General features: G+C 40.6%; 1 protein-coding gene across 1 annotated transcript; it reads right to left on the reverse strand.

Annotated features, from left to right (window-relative positions):
* On the reverse strand, nt 1-26,978 carry LOC148076061 (uncharacterized). The gene is made up of 22 exons (XM_087796489.1): nt 26,734-26,978; nt 19,496-19,609; nt 18,739-18,844; nt 17,261-17,352; nt 16,963-17,047; nt 12,375-12,461; nt 12,176-12,313; nt 12,016-12,108; nt 11,122-11,244; nt 10,704-10,781; nt 10,292-10,373; nt 10,053-10,202; nt 9,474-9,576; nt 8,524-8,668; nt 8,212-8,294; nt 7,024-7,131; nt 6,785-6,930; nt 6,511-6,724; nt 5,351-5,499; nt 5,149-5,223; nt 3,698-4,282; nt 1-1,936 (listed from the first exon to the last, which is right to left on the reverse strand). The coding sequence occupies exons 2-22, from the start codon at nt 19,582-19,584 to the stop codon at nt 150-152; spliced, it is 4,518 nt and encodes a 1,505-aa protein (XP_087652615.1). The 5' UTR covers nt 19,585-19,609; nt 26,734-26,978; the 3' UTR covers nt 1-149.
* Nucleotides 26,979-27,598: the final 620 nt, after the last annotated feature.

The following is a 27,598-nucleotide window of genomic DNA, read 5'->3' on the forward strand; positions in this document are numbered from 1 at the left end:
TTTCTTAACAATGATATAAGGGAAAGCAGGACACGAATGGCGAATCTCCAGAAGCAAAAATAGACCTAAAGGTTTTGATGCAACAGTCTGGCAGAGAGTAAAGTGCTGTTCTCCTTTGGCCCCGGCATGTAATCTCTTCAAAACCTGACTCAGTCGTAGACCTCAGATTTCAGTGCAGAACGATAAAAACTGTCTTGACTCAGAGTGTCAGACAGAAGTCTGTGACCACGTGGCGACAAGCAACCCCGGCTGGGTGAGAATCCGCCCGAAGCCTTGGCGGGTTTAGCCATGTAATACCCGTGGTCCAAGTGTGTAGGCCTGACTTTTGTGCTCTGAGTCCGTCTGGTGGGCTGTGGACCCACAGAGGATTTAGCGTGATAACGGTAGTAGTGAGGGTTTTCTCTGGTGCTCTGAGACCTAGCGGGCCTCTTCATGGCGCTGGATTTGATGGCCCCGGTGTAGTTTTCCATCATGATTCGGTCCAGCTCGGAGTTGCGGCACCTTTCAGGTAGCGAGGGAATCTTCCGCAGTGGCGGCTGCTGTGCAGAATAGTCTTTCGCCTGAAGTCGCCTTGTTTCCTGCCAGACAACCTCAGGTCTGACCTGATTCTCGGCCCGGTCAGCTGAGAGCAGACATGCATTCCCCGGGTCCGACTTGCTCCTCACATGCATTATATCTCTGCCTCTTGACCCACTTGACCCTGGACTCTCATAGGGTGACACAGCCGGACAAAACACTTGACTCTCTTGCTTCTTCTTCTGATAAACCACCCTTTGGAAACCATCTCGAGAGTCATAAAGTCCTTGTTTCTGGTGCTCCCTGGTCACTGGCTGTGGGGAGTAAAAGTCCGGCTGGTGGTTCTCTCTGGAGGAACGATTGGTGACTGACTGCCGGCTGCTTCTCTGAGAAGGATCTTGACAGTATCGTTGTTCTTTCACACTGTGCTGCTGGACGTTCTCCAGGTGTTGCCTGAGCGGCTGAAGTCCAGTCTGGACGAGTCGTTGATAAGACCAGTCTTGGCTTGGCGACGGGTGCTCGACATAAAACAAGGTGTCCGGGGACAAGACGTCTGTCTCCTCCAGCTCGTAGTGGCTTATTTGCGGCGCGTGGAATGAGCGAGCCCTTCGTATGGAGGGTTGTCCAGCGGTTCTGTCACCGCACCACAGTTCTTGTTGCTGCTGTTCTTGAGGGAACCGCCTGTACTGGGGTGATGATGGGTACCTTAAACCTGGGGAGCACCCTTCAGAGAACTGCCTGTACAGACCTTTCGGCCCGTGATGTGGAAGAGCATCGCAAGGAGGCCGGCGGTCTATGGGCATCCAATGATGCCGACGATGGTAGTGGTTGCTATAGATGTTCCCGACCAGAGCCAGGTCCTCCTCAGGGCTAAAGCGACATCTCGAAAGCTGCAAAGGACGTGGAAGGACTTCATCGATCGAGGCAGGCATGGAGGTCTCGGCGAGGATGGCGCGAAAGTTGAAGGCGTTGATGGAGTTGGTGTTGGCGTATATCGGGGACGTGGCAGGCTGGGTCGGAGTTGAAACGCCGACGCTCTGATAGCTGGGTTCTGCTTGGGCGAAGAGCCTCTTCTCTCGCTTGAGGTCCATCAAATCACTTCCATCATAGCTGCCAGAACCTAGAGGGCTGACGTTCGGCGTGAAATTACAATCCTGCCCGTCGGACACGTGTTCCGGCAAGAAGCGGGCAGCCGAGTAGTGACCCTCAGGATAGATGGAGCCGTAAAACTCCTTTGGGTAGATGTTGAGCTCCAAGCAGGAAGGGCGGGCAGGTCGCTGGGGCCTCTGTGGAGGGTGGAGGTTGAGGCTGGCAGCTTTGTGGGCAGTGTCAGCCAGCGCCAACGCCAGCTTGCGTGCGGCGCTCATCAGGGGAGGGTGAGGAGGAAGAACAGACACTGAACTCATAAGTCTATCTGTTCCTGGGGAGGGATAAGACAAACAACGCTACAGTATGACAGGACAAACAGAGCTATGGTAAGACATGGTGGGACAAGACACAGAAGCGTCCATAAGAAACTACAGAGTGAATAAAGATTTAAATTAACCTCTTAAGTCATGTGAAATGTCAGGGAAGGTGTTGCACTCACATGAGAAAATCAAAGTCTTCATTTTCATATCCAGAGATCAGAAGTGATTCTCTACTATCTACAGTTGATTGATATCAAATAATAAGACAACAACATTGGGTACAGTTAAGATTTCATTTTTTTTTTTTTTTTTTCATTACAGCAGATGCTAGCTAAGAGTGTCAGGAAGTACAGGTCCCACCAGTAGGAGGCTGTGAGGGAGTCCCCTACCAGTGGGAATGCTTTGACACCTCACCAGTAGGGCGCCCTAGAGGTAGTAACCTGAACAAATTCTCAAAACTGGTGATGTGTTGATGAGGCCTTACGATGCAGCATCAGTTGTTGGAGCTGAATCATGAGTCAGTTTCATCTTTTTAAACGGCCACAAGATGTCACTCTCAGTTTGAAAATAATGCCAGGTTTCATTGAGTTTGTAGATCAGAGCCAAATAGTATAATGCAGAGACAACTGATGCTCTATCATGAGGCCTCATCAACCCATCACTACTTAAAACCCATTTCAGAAACTTGATCCTTGGGTCACTACCCATCGTTTACGACCGTATGTTAGGGATGTAGTGCCAGTTGATGCCTCCCTAATCCACCTGTAGATGTCACACTACATGCTTCCCTCACACAGACACCATGACTTGAATCCATCTAACCTGGTCTCGAATTGCGCCAGTGAGATTTGAAGGTTACGATCTTTTCATGTTATATCAGTCTATCTTCAGTTACCATTTTGCAGAAAATAAATTATTACAGTTTTGTTACTCTGGTCTGTGCTTTACAAATAAAGCTTACTTAATAAACAGATTAAAAAAAAGAAAATTGAGAAGAAATGAAATATTAAAATGAATTGATGGAAATAGAAATGTAACTAAACAAATCCCTTGCATTTTTAAACAATTCTACAATTGAAAAAAACCAAGGGAACTTGGACACCATTGTAGTCATGAAAGAGTTTTACTGTTAGTATTCTAATTTGCTGTGTTATTACAAAAAGTGTTATTTTTGATTGATGATAGGATTCCTTAATAATTGTTAATGTTTGATTTAAACAAAGTGAAATCTGATTGTGTATTCTTTCTCCCAATCAAACTTTTTAATTTCTACATATGCGCTTGAATCTGGACGAATGTTTCAAGATAAAGTATTTTCCTATTCCTATATATTTGTGCAAGCTAAGGACAATTTTAGACACCCCAGGGGTGAAGAGGTCATCAAGAAATGTTAAACCTAAAAGCCTTTTGTTTGATCAGTTTCTGCTGCTAATTGTGTGTATGTCGAGTCAACGGCCTGTAAATTCAACAGTTCATCAGGGACAAGATACACATAAAAAAGATCCAAAAATATTTTCAGCAGTTTGTTTCTATCTTTCTGTTGGAGGAAACCAGAGTTGACCAAGAACACCTATGCAATACTTGCTCTTCCAAGAAAGAACCAAGACCCAAGCTGGATGCAAACCCTGAACCTTGCCGTGACGCTGCAGCTTCACCACCGTTCTCCTTCATGCAACACATTCACGTTGCTTTTTACCTCATGTGCTTGTTTTCTCAGGTGAGTGTGACACGCCCCTATAGAAACAGGACAACGGTGAGTGAGAGGTACTGACCTGGATCAGGAAGGTTCTGAGAAGACTGACTGGCTGACGACTGGCTGCAGTGTTTCATCGGTGACCTGGACTCAGCGAGAGAGGCGTCGCACTTTTCCAGCAGAAGAGATGAGGACGCCGTCTGTGAATCTTGAGTTTTTAGAGATTTCTTCCTGAGTTTTGGAGAGAGCGGCTTGGGGGTCCCTCGTCGTCCTCCTTTTGTGTGAACCGGGCTGATATCAGGCGAGTAGTTCATGTAGTTTGAAGAAGAGGACGGATCGAACTCGCTCCACCCGGCGCTCTTCTTGAACCTGCCGCCATCTTTGTGTGGCAGTCCTGGTGTTTGAGAGGCGGGGCTGCACTGGAAGGACATGGGGTCAAAGTCCAGGTTGGACATGCCCACGACAGGCGGGCTCAGGTCAAGGTCCTCGTCTGGGGTGGCGGGTGAGACCGATGGCGTTGCATTGACGTGCTCAACGCCATTATGGCCGTCTTCAAGTCGTCGTGCGTGGTGGTCCCTGCTGAGCTGGTGGTCGTCCTCGCTGGCTGGAGAAACCCCCTCGCTGGTGGCTCGAGGACGCAGGTGTCGGTAGCTTGGAGGCTCTCCTGCAGGAAGGACAGGATGGCTCAAGATTGATCAGCGCAACAGAGACTTGCTGAACCATTTTATGACATTAATTATATCCAGGTGGTCTGTGTCTATTTTGATTACACCGATGAAAGTGCTATTAGAGAGCTTTCGTCCTTTCTCAAGGGTTTAAAGTCATGTTTTATAATCCATCATTATTGTGAGTTGATTCTATACATCCCTTGTAATTGTTTTATTTATTATTTTGTTTTGATTTCTGAAGATGTACGCTGTTCGTTTAAACAAATGTCAATTCGTCTTTTTCCTAATCTTATTCTACTGTAAACTTGATACAATGACAATGTTTCCATTGGGGTAGAAATAAAGGACGTATATTTCAAAATATCAGTTTTTATTTGAGATGAAATATTTGCAACAATATAGAGTAGTATTGAGTTGTTGAGGCCTCAGCAACCTATCACGAATATTTTGTCCTACAGTCACACTGAAGTAAAATGTTTTTGAGTTAAACTCAACATTAAAGAGTTGGAAAACAATCAATTATAATCCGTTAATTTATCATTAAAGATTTAAATACGGTTACATAAATACAGAACTAAACAATTATTTTTGTAAAGTCGACCTGGAGTCACGAATGTGATGTGTTTAAAGACAGGAAATGGATCAGTGATCAGCAAATGACCTTATTTTCGTTTTTCTCTCTATGCTTCATGTAGAGCAGACCAACCATTTTGTAAACCACTGGTGTAATGACAATTATAAAGGAAAAATGTGAAACTGATGAATGGAGATGATGAACTCATATCATAATAAATATTTTTTTTAATCTGGTGTGGTTGGACTGGCAAATTCTTCTACGGCAGAATGTTTAATAAGACATTACCTTCCACATTGTGCAGCGAGGTGAGAGATTCCTCACTTTTTGTTGAGCGGAGCGTTCCACTGTCACCTCGCCCACCTGCAGACACGTCACATACTCAGCCATTATTCTTGCAACAAAACAAACAAGCACACAGAAGGAATAAAACATGTTCTGCAAAAGCTTGTATGTATCTTGGCTGTGGCAGAGGTCGCAGGAATCTGACCTGGCAGTGTGATGCTTTTAATCTGGTTGGGTTCACTGGGATGTCGCTTGAGCTTGCGTTTGGTCACAGAGTGAGACTTGCCCAAGTGGAAAAAAGAGAACCAGTTTCCCACCGGGGATTTCTTGGCCTTAACAGGAGCTCGCTTACCACTGAAAGAAACAAATATGTCAGTTTCCACACAGAAACAACATGCTGCATTAAAATACTTCCTTTTTATCACAAACCCTCAGTAAAATGAAAAACACAGACCCTTTCTTTCGACTTAAATAGTTAAGATGTGATTAAATCAATTAAATTCTACTTATTTTCATTATCATTATTATAATTTAGACTAGTTAAAAACATGTTTTTATTAAAATGGAACATCTCTGCTCTATTTATAGAAACATAATACGAGAAACTTTCTACATTACTTATTGCAAAACATATGTAATACAACAAAATATTGTATACAATAAATAAATAAGCAACTTAAATATATATATATAATTTTTTTTAATATGTCGTTGAACTTTTTTTTTTTTTAAGTAGTGTTAATGTTTCCAGATGATCTCAAGTGACATCTGGTGGTTTGTTTGTAAACTGCAACAATACCACTTTTATAGGGCTAAACTAATGTTTTAGGTTTCTCTTAAATTGATCTTGGACCTCTATTGTACTCATCAGTATGTGTCTGTTTTTACAAAACTCTCTTTTCATTTAAATAATTACATTAGAAAATTAACTTAAGCCCCGCCCACTGAAAATGCTTTATTTTTCCCGAGATTAAATCTTTTTCTTTTTTTTGTACCATAACCACACCCACACTGCTAATCAAGCTTTGAGGTTTGTCGCCGCACGCCATCAAACCCAGAAGTCACCACCTCTAAGGCACTCTTTGTATCAAACAAACTCAGTGGAGTTTGAAGTGAATCCATTATTACATCATAATAGACTCCGCTCTTGTTACCTCCCATTCGCCGAGGCGTAGGGGAACTTTATAAAATAATAACTTAAAAAATGGTCATAATAATGGAATTACTGCATCTTAGAGAGGGAGATTTCAACATTTGAAACATGTGAAAACTGGGTTTTCACATTAGTTGTCCTTCAAAATAGCTGTCTAAATGGATCAATGCTGAAACATGTTTAATGATGAAAATAAAGAAATGCACAACTACCTTTCCAGTGGAAGCTCGATAACGGTGTGGAACCTTCCTTCTAGAGCTGCAGGACCTTCTCCAACCTCAATGTAGTCGCTGTGGCTGAGGCAGGGAGGAGTGACGGGGGAGTTCAGGTGAGCATGAGTCCGGGCTCGAGCCTCCTCAAGAGACAACAGTTTGGTGGACGGAGAGGTGACCAGCAGGGATTTGGGTCTGGACAGAGTGTTGGTACCTGGAGAGAAGACTGTGTATAAGCTGTGACTTTAAAAAGGGGTACGTTCAAGGAACTCACCAGTGCTCTCCCTAATAATGGCGCTAAGTTTTGGGCTAAAAAGAGCCTCAGTGTTGTTAAGAATGAACTCCACCACCACGGACTGGATGCGCACCTCCATGAAAGCAGCTGTGCCGCTGAAACAGGCCGACTCAATCTGTCTGGACCTGGAAAAACAGGCATCCTAGTTAGCCGATCCCAGAGCAGAGACTCGCCCCAGTCCTCTGTGAACAGAGAACCAGATGCTGATGCTAAAGTACCTGAGAAGATTTGGTGCCCACACTATTGCCAGGTTTTTCGTGTGCATGTTGGTTGTCGAGCTGAAAGTCGCCAGGTGGGACAAGTGTCTCATAAGATACTCCAGAGTTCTGGAATTAAAGGATTAAAAAGGCATCAAAATCATCCTTTTGGCCTTAAATGAGTTGATACTAGTGATGGGTTGATGAGGCCTCATGATGCAGCATCACTTGTTGTTGTTATAATTTTGAAAGACCACTAGATGGCACTCTCAGTTTAATGATATGTTTCATTGAGTGACACTGAATCATGATTTATGTCCAACAACTGATGCTACATAATGAGGCCTCATGAACTCGCTGTACCTCATTGTTGTAAGTAAGTAAGTAAGTAATTTTTATTTGAATAGTGCTTTTCCAGACCTGGGTCACAAAGCGCTTAAACAATCAAAACAATATTCAATAAAGATATATATATATACTTTAAAGATCAAGATAAAACTGATAACACAACAGGAGTTGTGAGTAAAATAATTTAAAATATTTAAACAAAAGTCTTGTTAAGTTGTTCTTTTGTGGATAATAACGGGCAACATACAATATTAAATTAAATAAGTGAGTGTAAGTGGGGAAAAAAATAAATACAAATACAAAAAATAAAAAATAAAAAGTTATGAAATTAATGTTTTATATGTGATATAATGGTTCTCTATTAGAATCAATCAATACAAAAAATACAGTATTGAAAACAATCATAAAAATAGAGTAATAATCGCTTATTAAGAATGATAAACAAATTAGTAAATCTGGCAGATTTTGACCAAGAAGCCTAATCCAGTCGTTTGAAAGTATCATTATGGCCTCTTGCAAGTGAGAGTAAAACTATAAAGTTGTAGGTTTAGTGCGTCGGTTTCCTCCCATATTACAAAAACATTGATTGACTACTGAAGATGGTGTGTGTGTGTGTCTATGTTCAGGGTGTCCCCCGCCTCTCTACCGAAGATGCATATTAAAGCTTTTTTTCATTGCCGTATAAATAAAAAAAATTGACTCTAAATAAAAATCCCTGGATTGTTTGACTTTCACATTTCAGAACTGAGCTACTCTGACGTGATAGAGCCACAAATAGAGACAGCATACGCTTCAGAAATATACACTTCTGGCAGTGTGACAACTGTCCAGCAGATGTCAACAGAGAGCCACGAGTCATACCTGTAGTGTGGGGGAGGCAGCTGCTGGATGACGTTGTGGATTTTCACAAGTTTCTCCTCATCAGTAGCGGCAGACACGGCCTCCTGGGGAGAAGAGGGATGAAGAGGATGAAGAGGATGATAGCCACAGCTGCAGACGAGGGCTTTGCTTAATGTTCTGTTGGCTCATCAGCCAGACGGTCTCTGTCATTTGTGTGAGGGAATCTCTATGGTTGCATTACACGTGCACCTGAACACCCACACACACATGGTTTTCTACTACAAGTGCAGCAGTCACACACACTCCTCACGTGAGGCTGGACGAGTGTCTCACCGAGAACCTTTCGTACAGCTGATAGGTGAGCAGGGGGTTGGGGAGCTCCCTGAAGTAGAGCTTGCAGAGCGAGCCCACTGAGTGGATGTCCTGTCGGAAGACGTCTCGGGTTAGATCTGGAACTTGCTCGGAATCAAACTCGTGTCTGAAAAACAAGAAGAAAAATATGTGCAGCTAACAATCTGCTTTGCAATACATTAAATATTGTTAAAACGATCATCTACAAATATTTAATTCTCTTCAGACAAGAAAACGATGGTCCCATAAGGCGAGCTGTTGCAGGATAATCTAACTTTATTAAAACATGTGGTTTTGGACACACAAGTGGGTGGGAGGGCCATTGAAGCTCACACAAGAATACACATGATGTAACCAAATGAATTACATAACAGGAAAAAAATCTTGTAATATAGTAGCTCTGCCTGAGGAGTTAGACTTCTGACAACACTCAGTGCTGTTTTTTACAGCAATATTTTAAAGAAGAAAATGTCAGATGAAGCAGAAGCACTTTTGTGTTCAAAGCTGTTCAAACTAGTGTCTGATGAAGCTTTATGAAGCAGTGTCATTATTATCAGAGCCCACTAGATGGCGGTCTCTGCACTATTTCCATTTGTTTTGAAAAACTGTTCTTATGACACTGCTTCATGAAGCTTCATCAGACCATCACTTGTGCAATCTAGAGAAGCACTCAGAGAGTGCAGACCACTGCCAAGCAGCGACAGCTGGTCTGTTTTGTTGCACCGAGAAAACTACCACCACTAGACCATGAATGCAGGTTTTTCAGTCCACTCGCAATAGTTCCTTCACAGACTTGGATCCACCTCCAAAACGTCATCCGTACCATTAGGAATATTTTTTCCGGAAAATGTCATGTCAGGATACTTATTTTCAGAGAGAGATCAAACAGGGTTGGACGAGGTCAAATAAATAAATAATAAAGCCAGACTTACCTAAGCTTCTGGATGTTGGAGGAAATCCCAGACAGCCTGTAGATTCCATCCACCACTCCATGCTTCTCTATGAACTCAGCACAGCTCTTGACCACTTGTGGTACTGCAACAGAGAACCACATAATGATGATGAAACCTGTATGTATATGAAGTATCTAAGTTAGTAAGTAATATTTGTAGAGCGCTTTTCTATACCAGGGTCACAACACTGTATATATATTTTCGTTTTATATATATATATATTAGACGTACAGTTTAAACTTGCATATTCAATGTAATTCATGCTTATTAAAATATTCTATTTAACTTATTGTATCTCTCTTTACCTTAACTTCTGTCTTAATTATTATCTTTCTTGTCTGTGTCCTGAGTGCTGTTAAATGTGCCTTACAAATAAAGTCAAGTTATCTTCATGACTCAAATTTTTCTTGGTGGAAACAGAAGTGGATTAAGTGGAGCCGCACCCTGCTGGCAGGAACAAACAGACTGAACAGATTTACTACAGCACCTCTGGGCATTTCGTTAAAAATGAAGAGTGTGAGAACTGTCTGCTGATATTGCGCAAGAAGAAACTTTTACCATCATGCTCTGAGTTGTGCAGATGCTCGCCAAGGTCGCAGCCGAACACTCGCTCTCTGAGGATCCCTCGCTGCCGCAGCTTCTGGGGTGGTGGCCGTGACTTCATGAATGTTCGCAGGAATGTGACCAGTTTCCCATGTTTCTTACAAACTGAATCATTGGACGCATAGAATGATCTCATTCAATCAATTTAGTTTGAGAATTCTTGAATGACTCATCGGCACCTGGGCGGCTGTTACCTGGTTTTGGCACCGAGCTCTGAACACTGGGAGGAATCTTGTCATTGATCAGCTCCACGCAGTCGCAGGGGAAGAAGCCGACCTGCGGTGGAGGACAGACACGAGTATGACAGGTGGAGCTCGTGCAGACGACAGACAAAATGGGTCAGCGAGCAGGAGGTCAATGGGATGCTTTAGGGCGTAACACTATTAACACAGGATCATCAGTCATCTATAAACAAACTGGCTGCTGGCTGTGAATGCATGTTGCAATTATTTCATTTAGTGAAGAAAAAATTAGAAAATAAAAATTGAAAAAATGTATTACACATTAACATAATTATTACTCTTAGTACTAACTTCAAAGCGTTTAAAAGTACTTTTGTTCAACTAAACATGAGTGGATTTTTAGTCCAACAGACACACGTGTTACCTGGAAACCATGTTTCCCTCTCCACCAGCCTGTGTCTTCCTTCGGAGGCATGTCGATGACTGACACGATGTCTCCAACCTGAAGATTAGAGTTCATATCACCAAAATATGACTGCATTGAAACATATACACTTGAAAGTTTGGGCTTTCATTAAAGCAGCACTATTTACTATATTTTTATCTGATGATGTTTCCATTTCAACAGTCGTCATGATTCGCACAGTAAAACCTTTGACATGGTTTCAAACCAAATGTGACCATCAAACTAATACTGATCTGAGACGGCTCATTTTCATCATCGGAGGACTTTTTGCAGTCTTACTTTGCATTGTTACTGTTCAGTAGTGCTACTTTAAAATACACAGAGAACACAAAGTAGTTATTTTTTTACTTTGTGTCTCCGGTATCTTTAGATTTACCTCAAAGGTGAGCTCATCGGTGGCTTGTGCTGTGTAGCGCTTGGTGACGTGTGCAGCGGCGATGGCAGGAACGTTGATCGAAGCTTCTTCAGATACAAGCAGGTGGTTGCCCTTGTTGTCAATCTGGAAACAAAATGAAGTTGTTTGCCAGTTTCTTTGAGGAAAAAGATTAAACGAGTCATTAGACATTCTTAACTCTTGCGTTATCTCTGGGTCCTAAGCTATATAGCTATAGCTTTTATTATTCAAAAATCCCACCAAAGAACTCCTGTTAAATAATTAGACAGAATTCTAAACTTAAGGTTTCACAGGAGACAATATTTGTGTTTAATTTTTGGGTTACAGCATTTAATTTATAGGCAGCAGTCAAAGTGTGAAGGGGAATTCAAGAAATAAGGCAAGGTAAAAACTTTATTGATCCCTCAAGAGGTCTCCTTCGGGAAATTGTTTTTTTCCAATAGCCAATACATACAGCAATTTTTTTTATAAAAAATCAAAAATAAATCAAAATAAAATAATAACAAAGAGAAATAAAGAGAAAGAACACAAATACACAATCTAAGTCTAAAGACAAAGCCAAAGAACATAGATCAAAGAAAAATAACAAAGACAAAGGATACAAATACTAACATAGAACAGAACATCCAGATACTCTCACTCCACTCCTGCCCCCGAACTCAGAAATGTACAATTTAATAGCCCGAGGAATGACTGAATCCTTGAGTCTATTTGTTTTGCACCTGGGAAGGAGCATTCATGCACTCATTCTGCTTCTCTGCTCACTGATGACAGTGTTCAATAGAATTCCAATAGAATGATAAGAAATCCTAGCACCTACGTATTGGGTTTCCCTTCAAGTATTTGAATACAGAAACAAGAATTTGGATGTGGTACCTCCATCCATGTTAATACTGGACCACAGTTGATCTTGTTGTCAGCGATGGTGGAGAAGCGGGACAGGTAGGTGGCCAACATCTTCGTCACAGACTAAGGGAAGTCAGATTTATTATTAATTTCTTTTGATTTTAAAATAAAAAGAATAAAACTCAGTCACCTCAACAGGCTCAGAGAGAACGTTGTGTCGTGGCAGCTCAGTCAGCTGAGAATACCGCCGGTCGTAAATACACAGGTGCAAGTGTTTGTCCAGCACTCGGAAGTCCTCATACGATCTTTTCACCAGCCAGTTACGAGCCTGGAATGAACAGAACTTTCAATATCCTCTAAAAAGAATACAGAAGATATTTTAGTGTTACCTGGCACGTGACCTGAACCAGAAAGAGCAGCTCTTTAGAGTCCAGAGCAGGTTTCAGTCCATCGCTCTGTCCTTCTGCAAACGCCAACTGTGAGTGGAGCAAAAAAAGAGATTTTTTCTTATTTAAATTATTGAAAAAAAAGATATTATACAAACACAATTTTAAACATTTAAGACAAATGTGGGCTATTTTAGCTAGATAAGGAAACTATAAACATATTAAAAAAAAGCTCACAAATGGGGAGAAGGCATTTTTTCTTATATTAAAGTAACACATGTGTTCTAGTTCTGTGACTAAACTTTCCTTAAAAGCTTCTCCATCTGAGAGAGACTTAGAGACTTAGTCTGTGAGAACCACATAAGCTGCAGATAATTCAATTCAATTCATTTTTATTAAAAGTTTCATATCATAACAAAGTTATATCAGGACACATCAGAGTTTAAGTAAGACCATATTAGAAAAAAAAAAAAACAGCAAACCAACAATGAGTGAATGACAGCGTGGCAGTGGTGAAGAAAGCAGAAACCTCAAGTAGAACCAGACTCAGTGTTGATCCTGTTTCCTTTTTCCCCATGACACAACCCCTACTCTACAGCCTAATCAATGAATAGATGGATAAAAAGGAGAAACTAACTTGGGAGAAACTAACTACAACTCGTTTAGTTTAAATAATAACGTGGACTTCTAGAGTGAGGGGTAGTTCTGGATAGTTTGGTCACAGTCCCTTCATCTCAGTCCATCTTGAGCACCTGTGACCCGACATCGTTTGAAATATTTGTCTGTAGATAGCGTCCAGTTAATAAAACCAATTTCATGACTTTCTGGCTGCACTTCTGCTGGTTTTGCTGCCCTTGCTACAGTACACTTTTTCTGCACCATCTCATTCCAACTTCTCCTTAATCTCCCTCCTTTCTGATGTTTGCAGGACATGCCTCCAACTCCTATTGTTTCATCTGGTTGATGGCTGATTTATAGTGGTTTTCAGAAGTACTACAGTACTCTTCCAAACAACAACTTCACATCTGTTAGCATCTCACAGATAGGCTCCCCTCGGTACCCCAAGTGAAGTGTCCCAGAAAAATGGTCTAGGTCAGTTAATTCGGTCCATTTCATGGTGAAAATACTCTTATGCCAACATAATAATGTAACTGCTACACTAAAAGCATTTAAAAACATTCACATTAGACACTGTCAAAAATAAGTATTTGATTAAACTATCTGTTGATTAAGTTATTTCCTTTTAGTTGAGTTTATTATTGGATGATGTTAGTGTTCTACCATTATCTATGTTGAATAAGAAAGATATATAACATAATAAATAAACGATTTTGTAAGAATAAATGTGGCATTTTTTTATGTCACACAATTGACAGGAATATTAAGAAAAAATATATAATTCCTTTAAAGTCACATTTACTGTAGGTGTATATTCTTGCCCTTTATCTTGATCGCATCAAATCATTTATACATCCAATGAAGTACATTTTCTGCCATTTTTTTTATTGGGCTCTTAATAACAAAATGGGAACACTATATAATAATGGTTGTGCAGCTTGATGTTACCTTTATTGTGCCGCTGGTCTGTGAAAGGCACTTGACAAAAAGTAATTACTTACTTGCTTTATTGCATATTTGTATCCCTTTTGAAAACAATCTGACCAGTGATTATTGAATTAGAAAACTGCAAAATACAAAAAGTGAAATGTGATTTAGTGGGGATCTTTGCAAATTAAATGACTTTTAGGTTATTTTAAAACAAACGATTGATCTCTTGAACAGTTTGCTTTCCAAAACAAGTGTCGGCAAACAGTATTTCAATGTCTCTCCTCCGATGCTCCTCACTGGAGAAAGATCCTGACAGACATCAGATACTTCAAAGATCCTGACGCAGAGAGAAGTTTGAGTTATTTATATCTGTGTGCACTTCATCCAGATGCAGTTACACAACGAGTGGCGACCCAGTTGCTCAGCAGCACCACAGCAGTCTGACAAAGAGGACTGAAGCAGATCAGCATGAACGTACGGAAGTCAGGAGGTCAGACAAGCATGATGATGAACAAAGGGAGGTCCATGTTAAGTTTCTAGCAATCACTCTGGATTGCATTAGAAACATCAGTGACGTGGTACAAACACTTCAACATGGACCAAATAGTTTCAAATGACTGTAGGACCAGATGTTACCTGAAATAAGGGTCCATGAGACATCTATCCTCAGCTGGAAAAAGCTTCATGAGACAAACCTCCTTCAAAAGAATCCCAGCAGCAGCAGAAGTGTCCATCAAATCTCAATTTACAACCCATTCATAAAATCACAAGGATCCTCTTACATGATAACAAGCAGAAAATACAGAAAAGGGGATGGTACCCACGGCGTCTCACCCCTCCTCCCTGTCTACCTCATTTCATCTCCTCCCTCTTGTGCTCAGCCTCCATCACCATCCCCCTCCCTCTCCGTCTTGCCCTCCTTGTCTCGCTCTCCTCCGTGACAAAAGGACTTGTGTGGAAAATGGTCTCATCCATTACACACTCTGCTGCAGGAAACACGTCCGTGTCAATCAAACATTAATTCTGGAGCTAAATTGGAGAAGATTTGACCAGACTGTGCAAACACATAGTGGGTGTGTCGTTGGTACAGTATATTCATATCATCCCTGGATGCTATTTCAGGTTCAGCTTAGCTTTTGTTCTCCTAGCGGAGCGTTTGAAGGTCACTGATATTCCCGGGTCACTTCATTCCAACAAGGGAACATCACAGTCATCACAAATATAGGGCACTTTAAGCAAAACCGATGCATTGTGGGAAATTATGACCCACCCAGTCTGCTGCAGTGGACGTGCCTGAGTGAACACCTCCAGACACACGTGGTGGGCTTCATTAGCCGACTCAAGATAGCTGCCCCCTGCTGGCGAGGAGCTACAGTGAAGCCAACCAGGTGGTAAATGCCACTTCCACACTTGACTGAGCAACTTCCACTCTTTGCAGGCATCAGACTTGCTCAGTTATGAACCAGCGACCCAGCATGACCTGCATTTAGGAAATTGCTTCCGTCCTGGGACTGTGAAAGAGTATACACGATCACTTTTACTCCATTAGAGTCAGCGCTTATATGTAGTGTTGTTACATCACTACTTCCAACATCTCACATACTTGAGACCAGAGGGGAGATGAAACTACCTGCATCCTCAAATGACTTTATACGCACAATTATTTTTCTTTGTTGTACCACGATATTGTCCCACTAAAATGGACTTTAACTGTTTACTCCTCATTATCTATGACTAAAAAAACACATTATCTCACCGAATGTTGTCACCACATATGTGTTATCAATATAATTCGAAACCTTTTTAGCATTTCAAATATTGTTATTAGCAATGAGCTCAATTAGACAGCAGGTGGCAGCATAAACTTTTTTTTACTCCTTTTACTTTACCTTTACTACTTTTAATGAAGTGTATCTGTCTATTGTCCTCAAAACGCACACATAGTAGGAGCGAAGAAGAACACAAGCAATAAAAAACATTTAAAATAAAATAATTTATCCCACTATTTTACCATATATTTGACATGAAGGAAATATATCAATTTTAAGAGATTTTTGTTTAGTTTACAAAAGTGCTGAAATGAGTCCAGTTGCTATCATTTAAATATATAATTTGACTACTGATAGTTTTTTTGACAACAAAGACGGATAAGTGACTAGCAAACTGAAAACTATAATGTTGTCGTCCTGACATTCCAACCTTCAAATTAATTCCAACTGGATTTACTGCGCTTAGTGCTGTCAAAAGACAAACAAATAAGAGATTGATTCATTATGATGTGTGATTAATTGATCTTATATATCTTAATCTCACATAAAATCTTTTGAGAAAGGCCCTCCGATTGTTACGTTCATTTAGATGCATCAACGTGGCAGATAAAGTTATTGATATATAATTAAAAAGTGTCTTTAACCTTTGAGTTATTTCTGGGTCAAGATGAACGATTCTTTCTAGAAGCCAGAGTGGTTGTTCACCTTGACCCAGTGACATCACAAGGGTTAGAAAGATATTTATTGTCTTCAACGAATGTAGTTCTAGTCATTTGGTACTGATGGATGTTTTGAGTCCCAGGTGTCACTACGGAGGTGGAAAGCAGCTGACAGCAAAAATGAGAGCCTGTGTTCTAATCTAATTAGAGGTATAAAATAACATTAATGCAAATCACAAAGCATTACTACAATACTTTGACATATTTAACTACAGTTATTAAAGTTGATTGACACATGTATACAACTGGCTGTGTCGGCTGAAATATGAATTATGACATGTATAGTTATGTTGATGTAGAAAGTAAATTACCATTAAAGACAGCAGCCTTTTAACCGACCTGTGTTTTTAATGGAGAATTGAGTGAGTCAGCAGTGTAAAATGCTTTAAGTGTATAAAAGCTTCGCACGAAATATGCAAAACTAGATCACACCCTCTCATAGTTCAGAGCTGGTTCAAAGAAGAAGAACACAAGAAAGGAATCTTGACTTGGTCACAAAGAGTTCTAAGAATGACAGAAGTGAACCAGCAGTCATGAAGTACTTTAGGGACTCACCTGAACGGCGCCAAAGTCCACCGTCTCATAGTGGAAGTGGGCACACTCTGCCAGCCTCGGGAAGTGGCCTTTAGGAAAGGTCAGCCTGTAAGCAAGAAGTCAAATGATTATGCACTCGGACACCACTGATGGATGGAAAAGCAAATGGGACAATAGCAAAAAGAAAGTTAGAGAAGCTTCAGGGCAGTCCAGTGTCGGCACAGAACACGTCACATTAGGCCTCGCATCTCACTGCCCCGGATACAAGTCCTGGTTTTACAGCCCATTATAGCAGCAGATTTGTCAGAAAAGAACCTACTTCTTCACGTTCTTGACCTTCATGCTGGCTGTGCTCACGCAGGAGCGCAGCAGAGGCTCGGCTGGAGGCTCGCTGATGTCATCAGTGCGGACCTGACACAGAAATCAAGTTGTTTCAATAATCTTCATGATCAGACATCAGTGTTGAGGAGCAACAGATGTCATGTTTTTGTCTACAAAAAAGATGCATTTTATATTCTTAACTGTTAATTTAAAATTTGAATTCCTCTTTCTTTAGATACAATCTTGAATGTTTTTGGAATGTTAATAGTTAGCCTCGAGTTAAAAGACCTTTAGATCCTGATTGACAGGCAATTATCTTGATGAACATCTTATGAACTCACATATGACAAGGAAACAGAGTAAGCATCATGATGCATGTTTTCAGTTACCAAAAATGTTGAAATCTTTATAAAATCATAAAAAAGTGAGGTTGCAGCCACAGAGGACGGTAGTTTTCCATCATCCTCACACTCATTGTCCTGTTTCACGGCAACATGTCTGCCTCTGCTGTGTCCATAAGCCTCTATTGTTTGCATTCTTTTTATAAGTCTCTACCTCTATCCTCCCTACTACATGCCCAAACAAATACACGTCTTCCTCTCTTTGCTTCCAAATGGCTGCGGTGCACTGTTTGTGTAACTTGCTCGTCCACCTGAATGAAAGAATTAAAGAGAGACAAACTGATGATTTTAAGACTATTTCAGGTTTCATGTTTTGAACTGAAACATCACTGATGCTGTGATAGATCATTGTTTTATAGATGTTATCAGATAACACAAGTGAGAGATGGTGACCGTTTTGTTTTTTAAATTTTTACTTTACATGAAAAAATGTATTTTTGTATAATTCTGTATCCATTAGACACATACGAGACAGTATTTTCATAAGATGCTTGTATAAACTTTGACTTCTTCTAAATTATTTTTACTATTGTACTATTGTAAGTGCCTTCCTTTTAATTTATGAAACAATCATTTCACATTTAATTCTCTCTTATTTTTTGTTGTTGTTGTTTTTTATCAATACAATTAAGGTTTTTTTTGTACACAGCTCATTTTATCAAATGTTTAATCTGCAGTTGTTGTCCAGAATTAGTTCAAAGTGACGATATCATTTGGTACATCAGGACAAACTCAAAAGAGGCTTCTGTGTTTTCTAACTTTCCCTCATAAGAAAATACACGTGTTTTACTCATGAAATCACAAACATATACCTACTTTCCATCACGTTCTTGTCCCTCTAATCTCTTTCTGAAAGTTTCTGAACTGACATTGTTGACCTCAGAGGGCCAGAAAACAGCCTTAACTGGTTCTGGTGTTCTTAAAACGAACCTAGCATTTGTTAATTGTTCAGGCTATTAAAAAAAACTAAATTGAGAGGATGTGGACCCCAGCCTCGAGTTTGACATGTTTTGGCATAATTTTAACAACAAACCATAACCATTTTTTAGTAAATTTAAGAACTGTCTGCAAGTACCATGGAGGTGGACAGGCCTTGCTGTTGGATCTCCTCCGTAGTATCGTTGGCGGCAGTTTGAGGTACTTGGTCATCTTTGTCCCGGTCAGTGACTGGCAGTGAATCTCTAGAAAAACATACATAATAACTTGGAATATAGGCGCAGTCCCGTAAAGAGCCAGCAGGTGGGAGGATGGAGGCGGTCTATTCCACATGTATTCAGAACCATGACATTGCACCAGCATAGCCCAGAAAACATGCTGTACTCCTGTCTGAGCTGGTTCAATCTCTCAGAGCCTCACTCTAAGATGCACACTGATACCGACGGACAACAAATGACCTCGGCGGCTTTTGTGCGCGCCGGGTAGAGTAAAGCTCGTGTTTTCAGAAAAGCCATAAAGGCAATCCGCCCACAAGGGAGTGCTTCGACAAAACATTCACTTGAAATGAGATTCTATGATTCCGTGAGGAGAGGGTGAGGTCCACTCAGCTCAACTTTTATCAGCAACAAAGAGAGGAGTGAGGGAGGGAGAAAGAGAGAGAGAGAGAGGGAGATTGCAGGAATTATCACAGGCTGATGAGATCAGGGGACATGGATTCTGATTTATGTGACACACACTCCTAGACATAGCTCTCTGTTCGTGATCAGCTGGGATGCCCAAAGTTGCATGAGTCCTGCGCTGCATTGCCATACATACATGTAAATAATAGTTCCATTTGTGTGTGTGAAGATGGCATCAGCTGGAATTATGTGCGGGAGATAAGGCGAGCCACTCACCCCTCAAGGACGTCACTACTTCCTGGTTCTCCCTGGGGTCCTGAGGCAGCATTCTCAATCACCGCGGCAACCACACATCCAGCCTCCATGATACTGTCGTTCTGCAACAGCCCGCTGTATGACACGTGAGAGGGAGGGGAGGGAGGGAGAGAAGACAGAGGGAAAGGGGGAGGGAGCGTGGATGAGTGGGATGCTACAGAGCCGCCAGACGTTAACCCACATGAGACTGCAGCGTGTTCTCCACAGACTGTAATCGGTGATGATGTCATGCTACCAGCAGCCACGGTTGTGGACATGTTGCTCTGCATGCACAGGCTCTCATTATGCTGTCAGCTGCTTTTCCACCGCCGTAGTGACAGATTTGAGGTGGAGAACATGCACATCACTGGCCAAATGTCACAGCACTGGAACAACACTCTGCACTCGGGCGTTTGTGGCTTCGCCTGTCATACCAATGTCTGTTTTCAAGGTTCTTTCCTGATCAGCTTATTTTAGCTATGACAGATAATGACTCTAGAGATATGAATTTTTAAGGTAGCACAAAAAATATGTTTGGGAGAAAAATAATCTACAGCATTAAGTCACCTGTTCTAATAAGAGTGTTTACCTCGTCAATGTGTCAAAATGATTGAAAGACATGTAATTAGACGGTAATATTGACATAGAGTCAAATATTGAGAATATTTGTTTCTGTCAATTGAGCAATGACTAGATGTTTTAAGATAGGACTGAGCAGCCAGAGCATGAGTCTCAGTAAACTCGTAGCTCCCCGATCTTTTAAAGAATTCTTATCATCATATACATTAAAGACAGTATCATACATATCTGAAATAGGTACTACTGCAAAAAAATATTTGTCTTGACCATCAAAAAACTGTTTAACTGTTTAATATTAACAGAATATAGTTAAAATGTTAAACTGCACACAAGATTTTTTTAATTACTATAATTCTTGACAAATGGTACAAAGAATAAATCATTTTCAGGTCAGTGTTTCTAATAATACAAGCTACAATATCATCATGCAGCAACTTCTGCACCAGCTATTAATAAATACAGTCTATATCCGGCCACTTTAGGAGCCAGCAGAGATACAAGACATCATTTCACTTGATTCTCTATGTACAGTAAACAAAACAAATGAAGGACTCTGAAATAAGACTTTTCCTGACCTTTTTCCCAAGATTTTCCCATAGCTTGTCAAGGAATGTTTGTTGCTTATAGATAAATATTGACTTCTGGGAGAGGACAGGGCGGTTCTGTTTGGCAGAGGGACGGCTACTTGCAGACCTGCTTTTGAACAAGTCTTGCTGATCGTATAGAAAAGCCAGTAGGTTTAATAATGATGACTACTACTTCTTGCAGCCTGCAGTGTCCCTGGAGGGACTGACTCCCACCAAAACAGCCGACTCAGCAGGATGTAAGCAGACAGGGATACATCCCAAATAAGACGTTTTTGACTAACTTTTAAACTCAAACAGGCTAAATGACTAGAACGTAACAATAATAATAACAAAAAAACAATTTGAATGCGAAAAGTTGTGTATTCTTAATAAATCACATCCGTCTTCCTGGAAAAAAACAAGAGATCTTGGGTAATGTGGGAACATAACCAGTCTGTCTCACCAAGTAGAAAAAAAACAAAATAGGTTTGGCAACATCTCAGCTCTAAGAGCCAAATGAAGGTCACGGTTGACATTAACCAGCATGCAGCATCTACTGCTGGTTCAAATAGGAGCTCTCTTTTTATAACCACCTGGCCTGTCAACGGCAACAAATCAGTTTGAAACTGCTCACAAGTGTCCAAAGCATGATTTCTCAAGGTTTAGTAGAAACTGTTTCAATATCATACTGATAATGTTTTTCACTATTAAGAGGGGAATTCAAATGAAAAATCTTGTTTTTCGAATCATTACTTGAAAAATGTAGAACATCATAAAACGAAGAATTTAAACAAAATAATTAATTGTATTATTATTTATTTACAAACAACTAATGATTAAAGCTCAGTCAAATGTTACTGTGCAATTTGCAGTTGTGATATCAGAAACACACTAATTTGCGTTGCTTTTAAACAAGCAAAACATGTATCTTTAATTAATATAAATGTTTACCCACCAACAGATTGACAGTGAGAGAGATATCATGCTTTTAACTAATGGTAAGGGCTACCCTGCTACCCCGTTCAAAAGAGTAACATTATTATAGGCTACTAATGATCATTGTTTGGGGTATTATCATGTTCTTAGAAGCTTCACTGCTAAGAGCTAAGAGACAAAATGCAAACAGTATAATGCAAAGAGCATGACTGCTAAGCTGCTAAAATACATTACAGATTAAACTAAGAGACAAAGCAAAACAAGCTGTGTAGCTTCAGAGAAATGATTCCAAAAAAGTAATAAAACAGTTTATGGTGACAGCATCATAAAAACACAAAGCAACAGCGTGAAGTAAAATAAATAAAATAAACAATACATTTCATCAGGATATGCTAATATTCCATATGAACCAGATTTAAAGATTGTCAGAGCTTTCAAAGTAAATGGGTTTTATCCTTTATTAAGAAGAATGTTTGAAGAATGAATGTTGGATAAGGTGTGGCACATTAACTTGAGGTTTCTTCTGCTAACCTGATGAAACATGAATAATACCTACAATCTCTTGCAACTCAATGTAGTCTTCATCAGTGATAAACATATTCATAGAGAATATAAGAAGCAAAAATATAATTCTCAACAAGGACCAGACATTAAAGATGTATCTTGATATGTATACAGAGACTGCTTGGTTTAGTTGCTATTTAAAGGTAATCAATTGACTGAAGGGATGGTTATGAGTAAAATCTGGCATCTTTTAGGATAGAATAACTACCGATCACTTCTGTCATCTGATGCACGACTTGCTGCGAGGACCTTTATGAGAGCATGCTAATGCTGCCTGGGGAGACATCCGACAGACAGGTCGAACTCTCTTGACCGTTATAAGTGCTGGTGGACCATGGACCACAAACTTGTCAGAGACAATAAATAGTCATAAAAAACTGTCAGAGGCCAAACCTCCAGAATGTAGAACGTCCTCCACATCCTGGAAGTAATGAGAGTGAGCAGTGACACAGGCCTACCCAGTTGAGTACGGAGGGTTTTTTAGCCACAACTGGACTCATGAAGATATCCGTCTTTCTAAAGAGACGTTAATGCGTCTCTGCCGCGGAATGAAGCTTGAACTAGTTTATAAAGCGAAGGACCCCACAAGAGCAGCCAAGACTCTGTTGAGGGGTACAAACAGGGGGACACCCACAACAACAAGCAAGAAGCAGGGACTAGAACATCAAGTACTTAAAACTCTACCGCCAAGTTGTGCATCTTAGAATCATATTCAGAGCTACAAAATAAAACAGCTTTTAAGTTAAGTGGTTGCTACAATAAATTAATTAAAAACAATTTCGATCCATTTATACAGTTATACACAGTGACGGCTGACAGAGGCTGATAGAGGGCGCTGGGACACCGCGCTCCCACTGATTTGACTGTGTCTTTTGTTTTTTAATCTTGATTATATTTTTATTTTATTTATTATTATTTATTTTTTTTTAGTTTGAAAATGATAATCAACAGTCATGAGTCTGTATGTTTGTATTCGTCATATCCTGGTGTGGGGTCGCTTTGAGAATAGCCCATCAGTAACATCACGTTTATGTATCTCAGCCAATCATACATCACGGAAAAAGTGTCATCTCTGAGTATGACTTTGGGCGCTGGAAAAAGAGACCCTTATGGTTAAAAATGTTAAATATGTATATACTTTTGCAGTGTCCTTGTGTGTGATAATGATTTTATCTCTTATGTCCTGGTGCATAGAAAGGTTTTTAATAATTTTACTGTAATTTTAATGGAATAATTTGGTGTATTCTCATTGGGTAACAGTGATTAGCACTGGATGGACAGCGGCAGCTCTACCTGCTTTGTTTGGAATATCAGGTTGTTTATTATTATGTTTCTGTTGAGGACGGTGACGACTACATACAAGAGCCGCCACTGGGATAAACAACAGAAGGAACATACGCTGTTTTCCGCATATTCAAGTTGTATATCATATGTTTTATTGATTTTACCTACACAGAGATGTAGAGATGTAAATAATCGTCTCCAGAATAAATCGACATTAAAATAGTGTTCACTGTTTGGAAAGCTAACAGTGCATGAACTAGCGGAAACAAGTTCTTAAGACAACACAAGCATTATGTTTTAGCGAACAGTAGATGGACAAGGTGACGTTTACTGCAACTATCATGCCACAAAGAGATTCATCATGATTATGATTTGATTTAATGATGCAGATATGAGAACTGAGATAGTTGTTATTGTTGCTTTCAACAGAGGCATTAAACACGGAGAAGCAGCAGCTCTATAAAGCTCAAGATCTCCTTACTTGAGTCCACCAATCAATGTCATTTCATTAAAAACTTGAATGGTACGTTAACATGAAGCCAGGTATTTAGAAGAATTTATATATTCGAATATCGAAATCATATTGCGAATAGACACAGGAATGAACAATAACCTGGTTTGATGTTTGAAATCATATCTTTAAGGGCAACTAACGTCAAACCCCAACTCTCCGAACTTACTCATGTTTCAATTGTTGAAGTTTTGCTACCCAAGATGCAGTAAGTCCCTCATCGTGGTTTTGTTTTTAAGTTATTACTTTATAAAGATCTCGCCCGTCTGAAATCTCGGCGAACAAGAGGTTACCAGAGTGAGGTCCATTATGATGGTATAATTCATTCCTTCTCCAGCCAGCTGTAATCACACACAACTTTGTTTATACAACAAGTCCCTTGGAGCCATAGACTTCCAGGGTTGATGAAGCTGTGTGACAAACCTGAATGTTTGACCAATCACAGCAGAGAGGGTGTGTTAAGGGTAAACAAGTGTTCAGCTCCAGAAAAACAATGTGTTTTCAGTGTTTGGGGCTTAAGCACATTAATAATGTAAATATTTCAATACAAACAGACACATACTGATGAGTACGATGAGGTCCAAGATCAATTTAGGGGACACTCAAATGAACACCTTTCCCTTTAAATAAAATGGCCACCCCAGTATTAATAACAATTATTATTATTATTATTATTGCAGCACTTATATGCATGTTGAGCATTTCTCTCTGTCATAATACAATAGTTCTGTGTCCATTTTCTCTTCGCTGTCAACAGCAGCAAGAGACGCAGTGAAGAGGAGGCCTATGGTTGCCATGGTAACCTCCTCGGCCATCGTGACTTGATGCTTCTTCAGACTAAGGATGAACTAGTGAGTTGGGAAATGAGCCTCGCCTCGAAGGAGCCTTTTGACCACAAATGCAACTCACCCGCTCTGACAGAGGCAATGACATCATCAGCCACGGTCGAGGTTTCCAGTCACCGTCTCAATTATCCAGAGCGCTCTTGCTACTATAGCTAGAGGGAGTGTGTGTGTGTGTGGGGGGGGGGATGTTTCATTCTGTAACCTTATTGAAATCTGCCACAGTGAGATTAACTTATTTTTATCTCACACAGAGACTCTTTCACTCTTGGTCTGATAACCTTCGCAGAGCTGGGACGGAGGGCAGAGCGCAGGGCGATTAAACTGTAAACCACAAAGAACCAAATATTTAATCAACAAGCCGATCCGTCTCAGAAGTCGACGTTATAATCCCACAGTCACTCTTCGGCTAGATTGACAAACGGTGCTCTTTAAATAAAGCGGCCATGATATTATGGAATTAAAATAGGATTTCCATTCTCTGTACCGTTTGTTTACTTGTAAACATCTGCACCAAGAGATCAGCTTAAACATGCTAACATATGGTCATGCCGTCTACACAAGTTAATCTAAACCGTGCCATTTATGTTTTTAAATCACCAATACAGCACTAGCCTCACCAAGGATAGTTTTTTCAATGAAGTCATGTCAGTTGTCTTTGATAGTCTTTAAGGTAGAAGGGGGTGCAGGAGCGATTAGAAGCCATACAAGTATACAAGGATAAATATAAACAAATATATATATGTTGCGTGGGTTTACGCCGGGCACTCCAGTTTCCTCACACAATCAAAAAAACATACAGAGGTTGATTGTCCATAGGTATGAGTGTGTGTGTGAATGGTTGTCAGTCTTTGTGGCGTCCTGTCCAGGGTGTCCCCTGCCTCTCGCCCTATGATACTGGGATAGGCTCCAGTCTCCCCGCGACCCCGGTAAGGGATAAAGCGCTAGAAAATGAATGGATGAATATATATAATATATATATATATACACATATATAGCTGCTATCTCCCTGTTCTTTGTACTAGCTAGAACATGATAGATAGATAGATAGATAGATAGATAGATAGATAGATAGATAGATAGATAGATAGATAGATAGATAGATAGATAGATAGATAGATAGATAGATAGATAGATAGATAGATAGATAGATAGATAGATAGATAGATAGATAGATAGATAGATAGATAGATATTTTATTCATTCACGGTTCAGCAGCTCCAGAATATACAAGAAAAGAGAAACAAAGAGGCATGCAGTTCTATGTACAGTCTAAATTATACTGAAACATATGTATAAAAAGGAAAAAATGTAATTAAATTAAATAAAAAAATATTTTAAAAAATATATAAAGACGTTAAAAAGAATGGGATGAGTCTGCGTCATGTATGATGCATGTTGAAGAGTCTGATGGCATGGGAACATAAACTGTAGTGTCATGGTGGTTATGTCAAACTGAGGGAATCAATATCATGGATTTTAATATTTAAATTGCCTAGTTTGGGACCATTATGATAGTATTTCGACTGGAAAAAAAGATTAAACATTGAGATGTATGACTTTCAGCGTATATTATATTATACTGACAATGACATTAACCATTGGTTAGTTGTAATACCTCGGAGTGGCCGCCAGGTTTGAGCTCGTGAGTGTGTAGGAGGTTTCCATCGCTTCCTACACACCAGCTACACTAATGTGTGAGCGCGTGCACAGGTGACTGTCAAGCACTGTCTGAACCGTCACTAAACTGCAGTGTAACTTTATCATGTGTACTCTGACCTGTTGGGCCTGAACCATCACGCGCTCACACACGCGCAAACATGCAGTTCAATAAATAAATAAATAAATCTGCACGTGGCCTCGCGTTAAAAGTCGCACCTGCGATGCGTCCAGCGGTGCGCGTGTACGTGTCCGTCACTCTCTCTCCTCCAAGCATACCTGGACGTGTGCGCGCCGCCGCTCCAGCTGTTCCTCTATGTCGTCCCGCGCTCAGCCTCGTGTCCGGGGAACATGTTGTCCGCATCTGCGTGGACGAGCCTCCGACGATCCACAGAGGATCCACGCACGAGTCGATGCCACACGCGCGAGGGTCCGCGAGTCACTCGCGCTGAGCCATGACTGCTGACAACCTGCGTCCTCTGGGGGCGTCGGGGGCGCGCACGGAGCCGTGCCCGCGACTGGGATGTCAGCCTCAGGCAGTTCCCAGATCAGTTGGATGTTCAAGTCGACGTGAAGATGCAGGCGAGCGAGCAGCTAGAGAACCTGTTTCATAATGTTGAGGAGCCCGGGGAGGCTTACATAACACAGTGTAGGAGTGCTGAGAGTGCGTGAGGAGTGCACGCGCATGTTAACACAACATCAGTTTCGTTTAGAAACATGACATTTTACGACAAATCATTTCACTTCATTCATGTGTTTAAAGGTGACTTCTTCCTGGAGCAGTGAATTAGTGCAGTACTGCAACCATCCGACAGGGGGGTCAATCCTATTTATCTGGCTTTTTGTTTTCATTTTGGAAGTTCTTCGTCATCTGTGAGACATCTCTTTACCCATGTTACTGGATCACTGGGGCATTTTACACCCTCAAATAAAAGTATGCTTTTTTATTTTCTGTACACCCAAAGTTAGGTTTTACCATGCTGAACCCTTCTAGAACTCGAGGCTTCTGCCTTCTAAATTAAAGTTGTCTCGCTGGGATTCACTCATTGTTGTGTCTAAACTGTAAAGTGTCTTGTTATGATGAAACTTGACTCAAATTGAACTGAATTAAAAAACATTGTATGTGCATTATCACCAATAGTCA

The sequence above is a fragment of the Callionymus lyra genome, chromosome 7 (genome assembly GCF_982586985.1).
Source record: "Callionymus lyra chromosome 7, fCalLyr1.hap1.1, whole genome shotgun sequence".
NCBI lineage: Eukaryota > Metazoa > Chordata > Actinopteri > Syngnathiformes > Callionymidae > Callionymus > Callionymus lyra.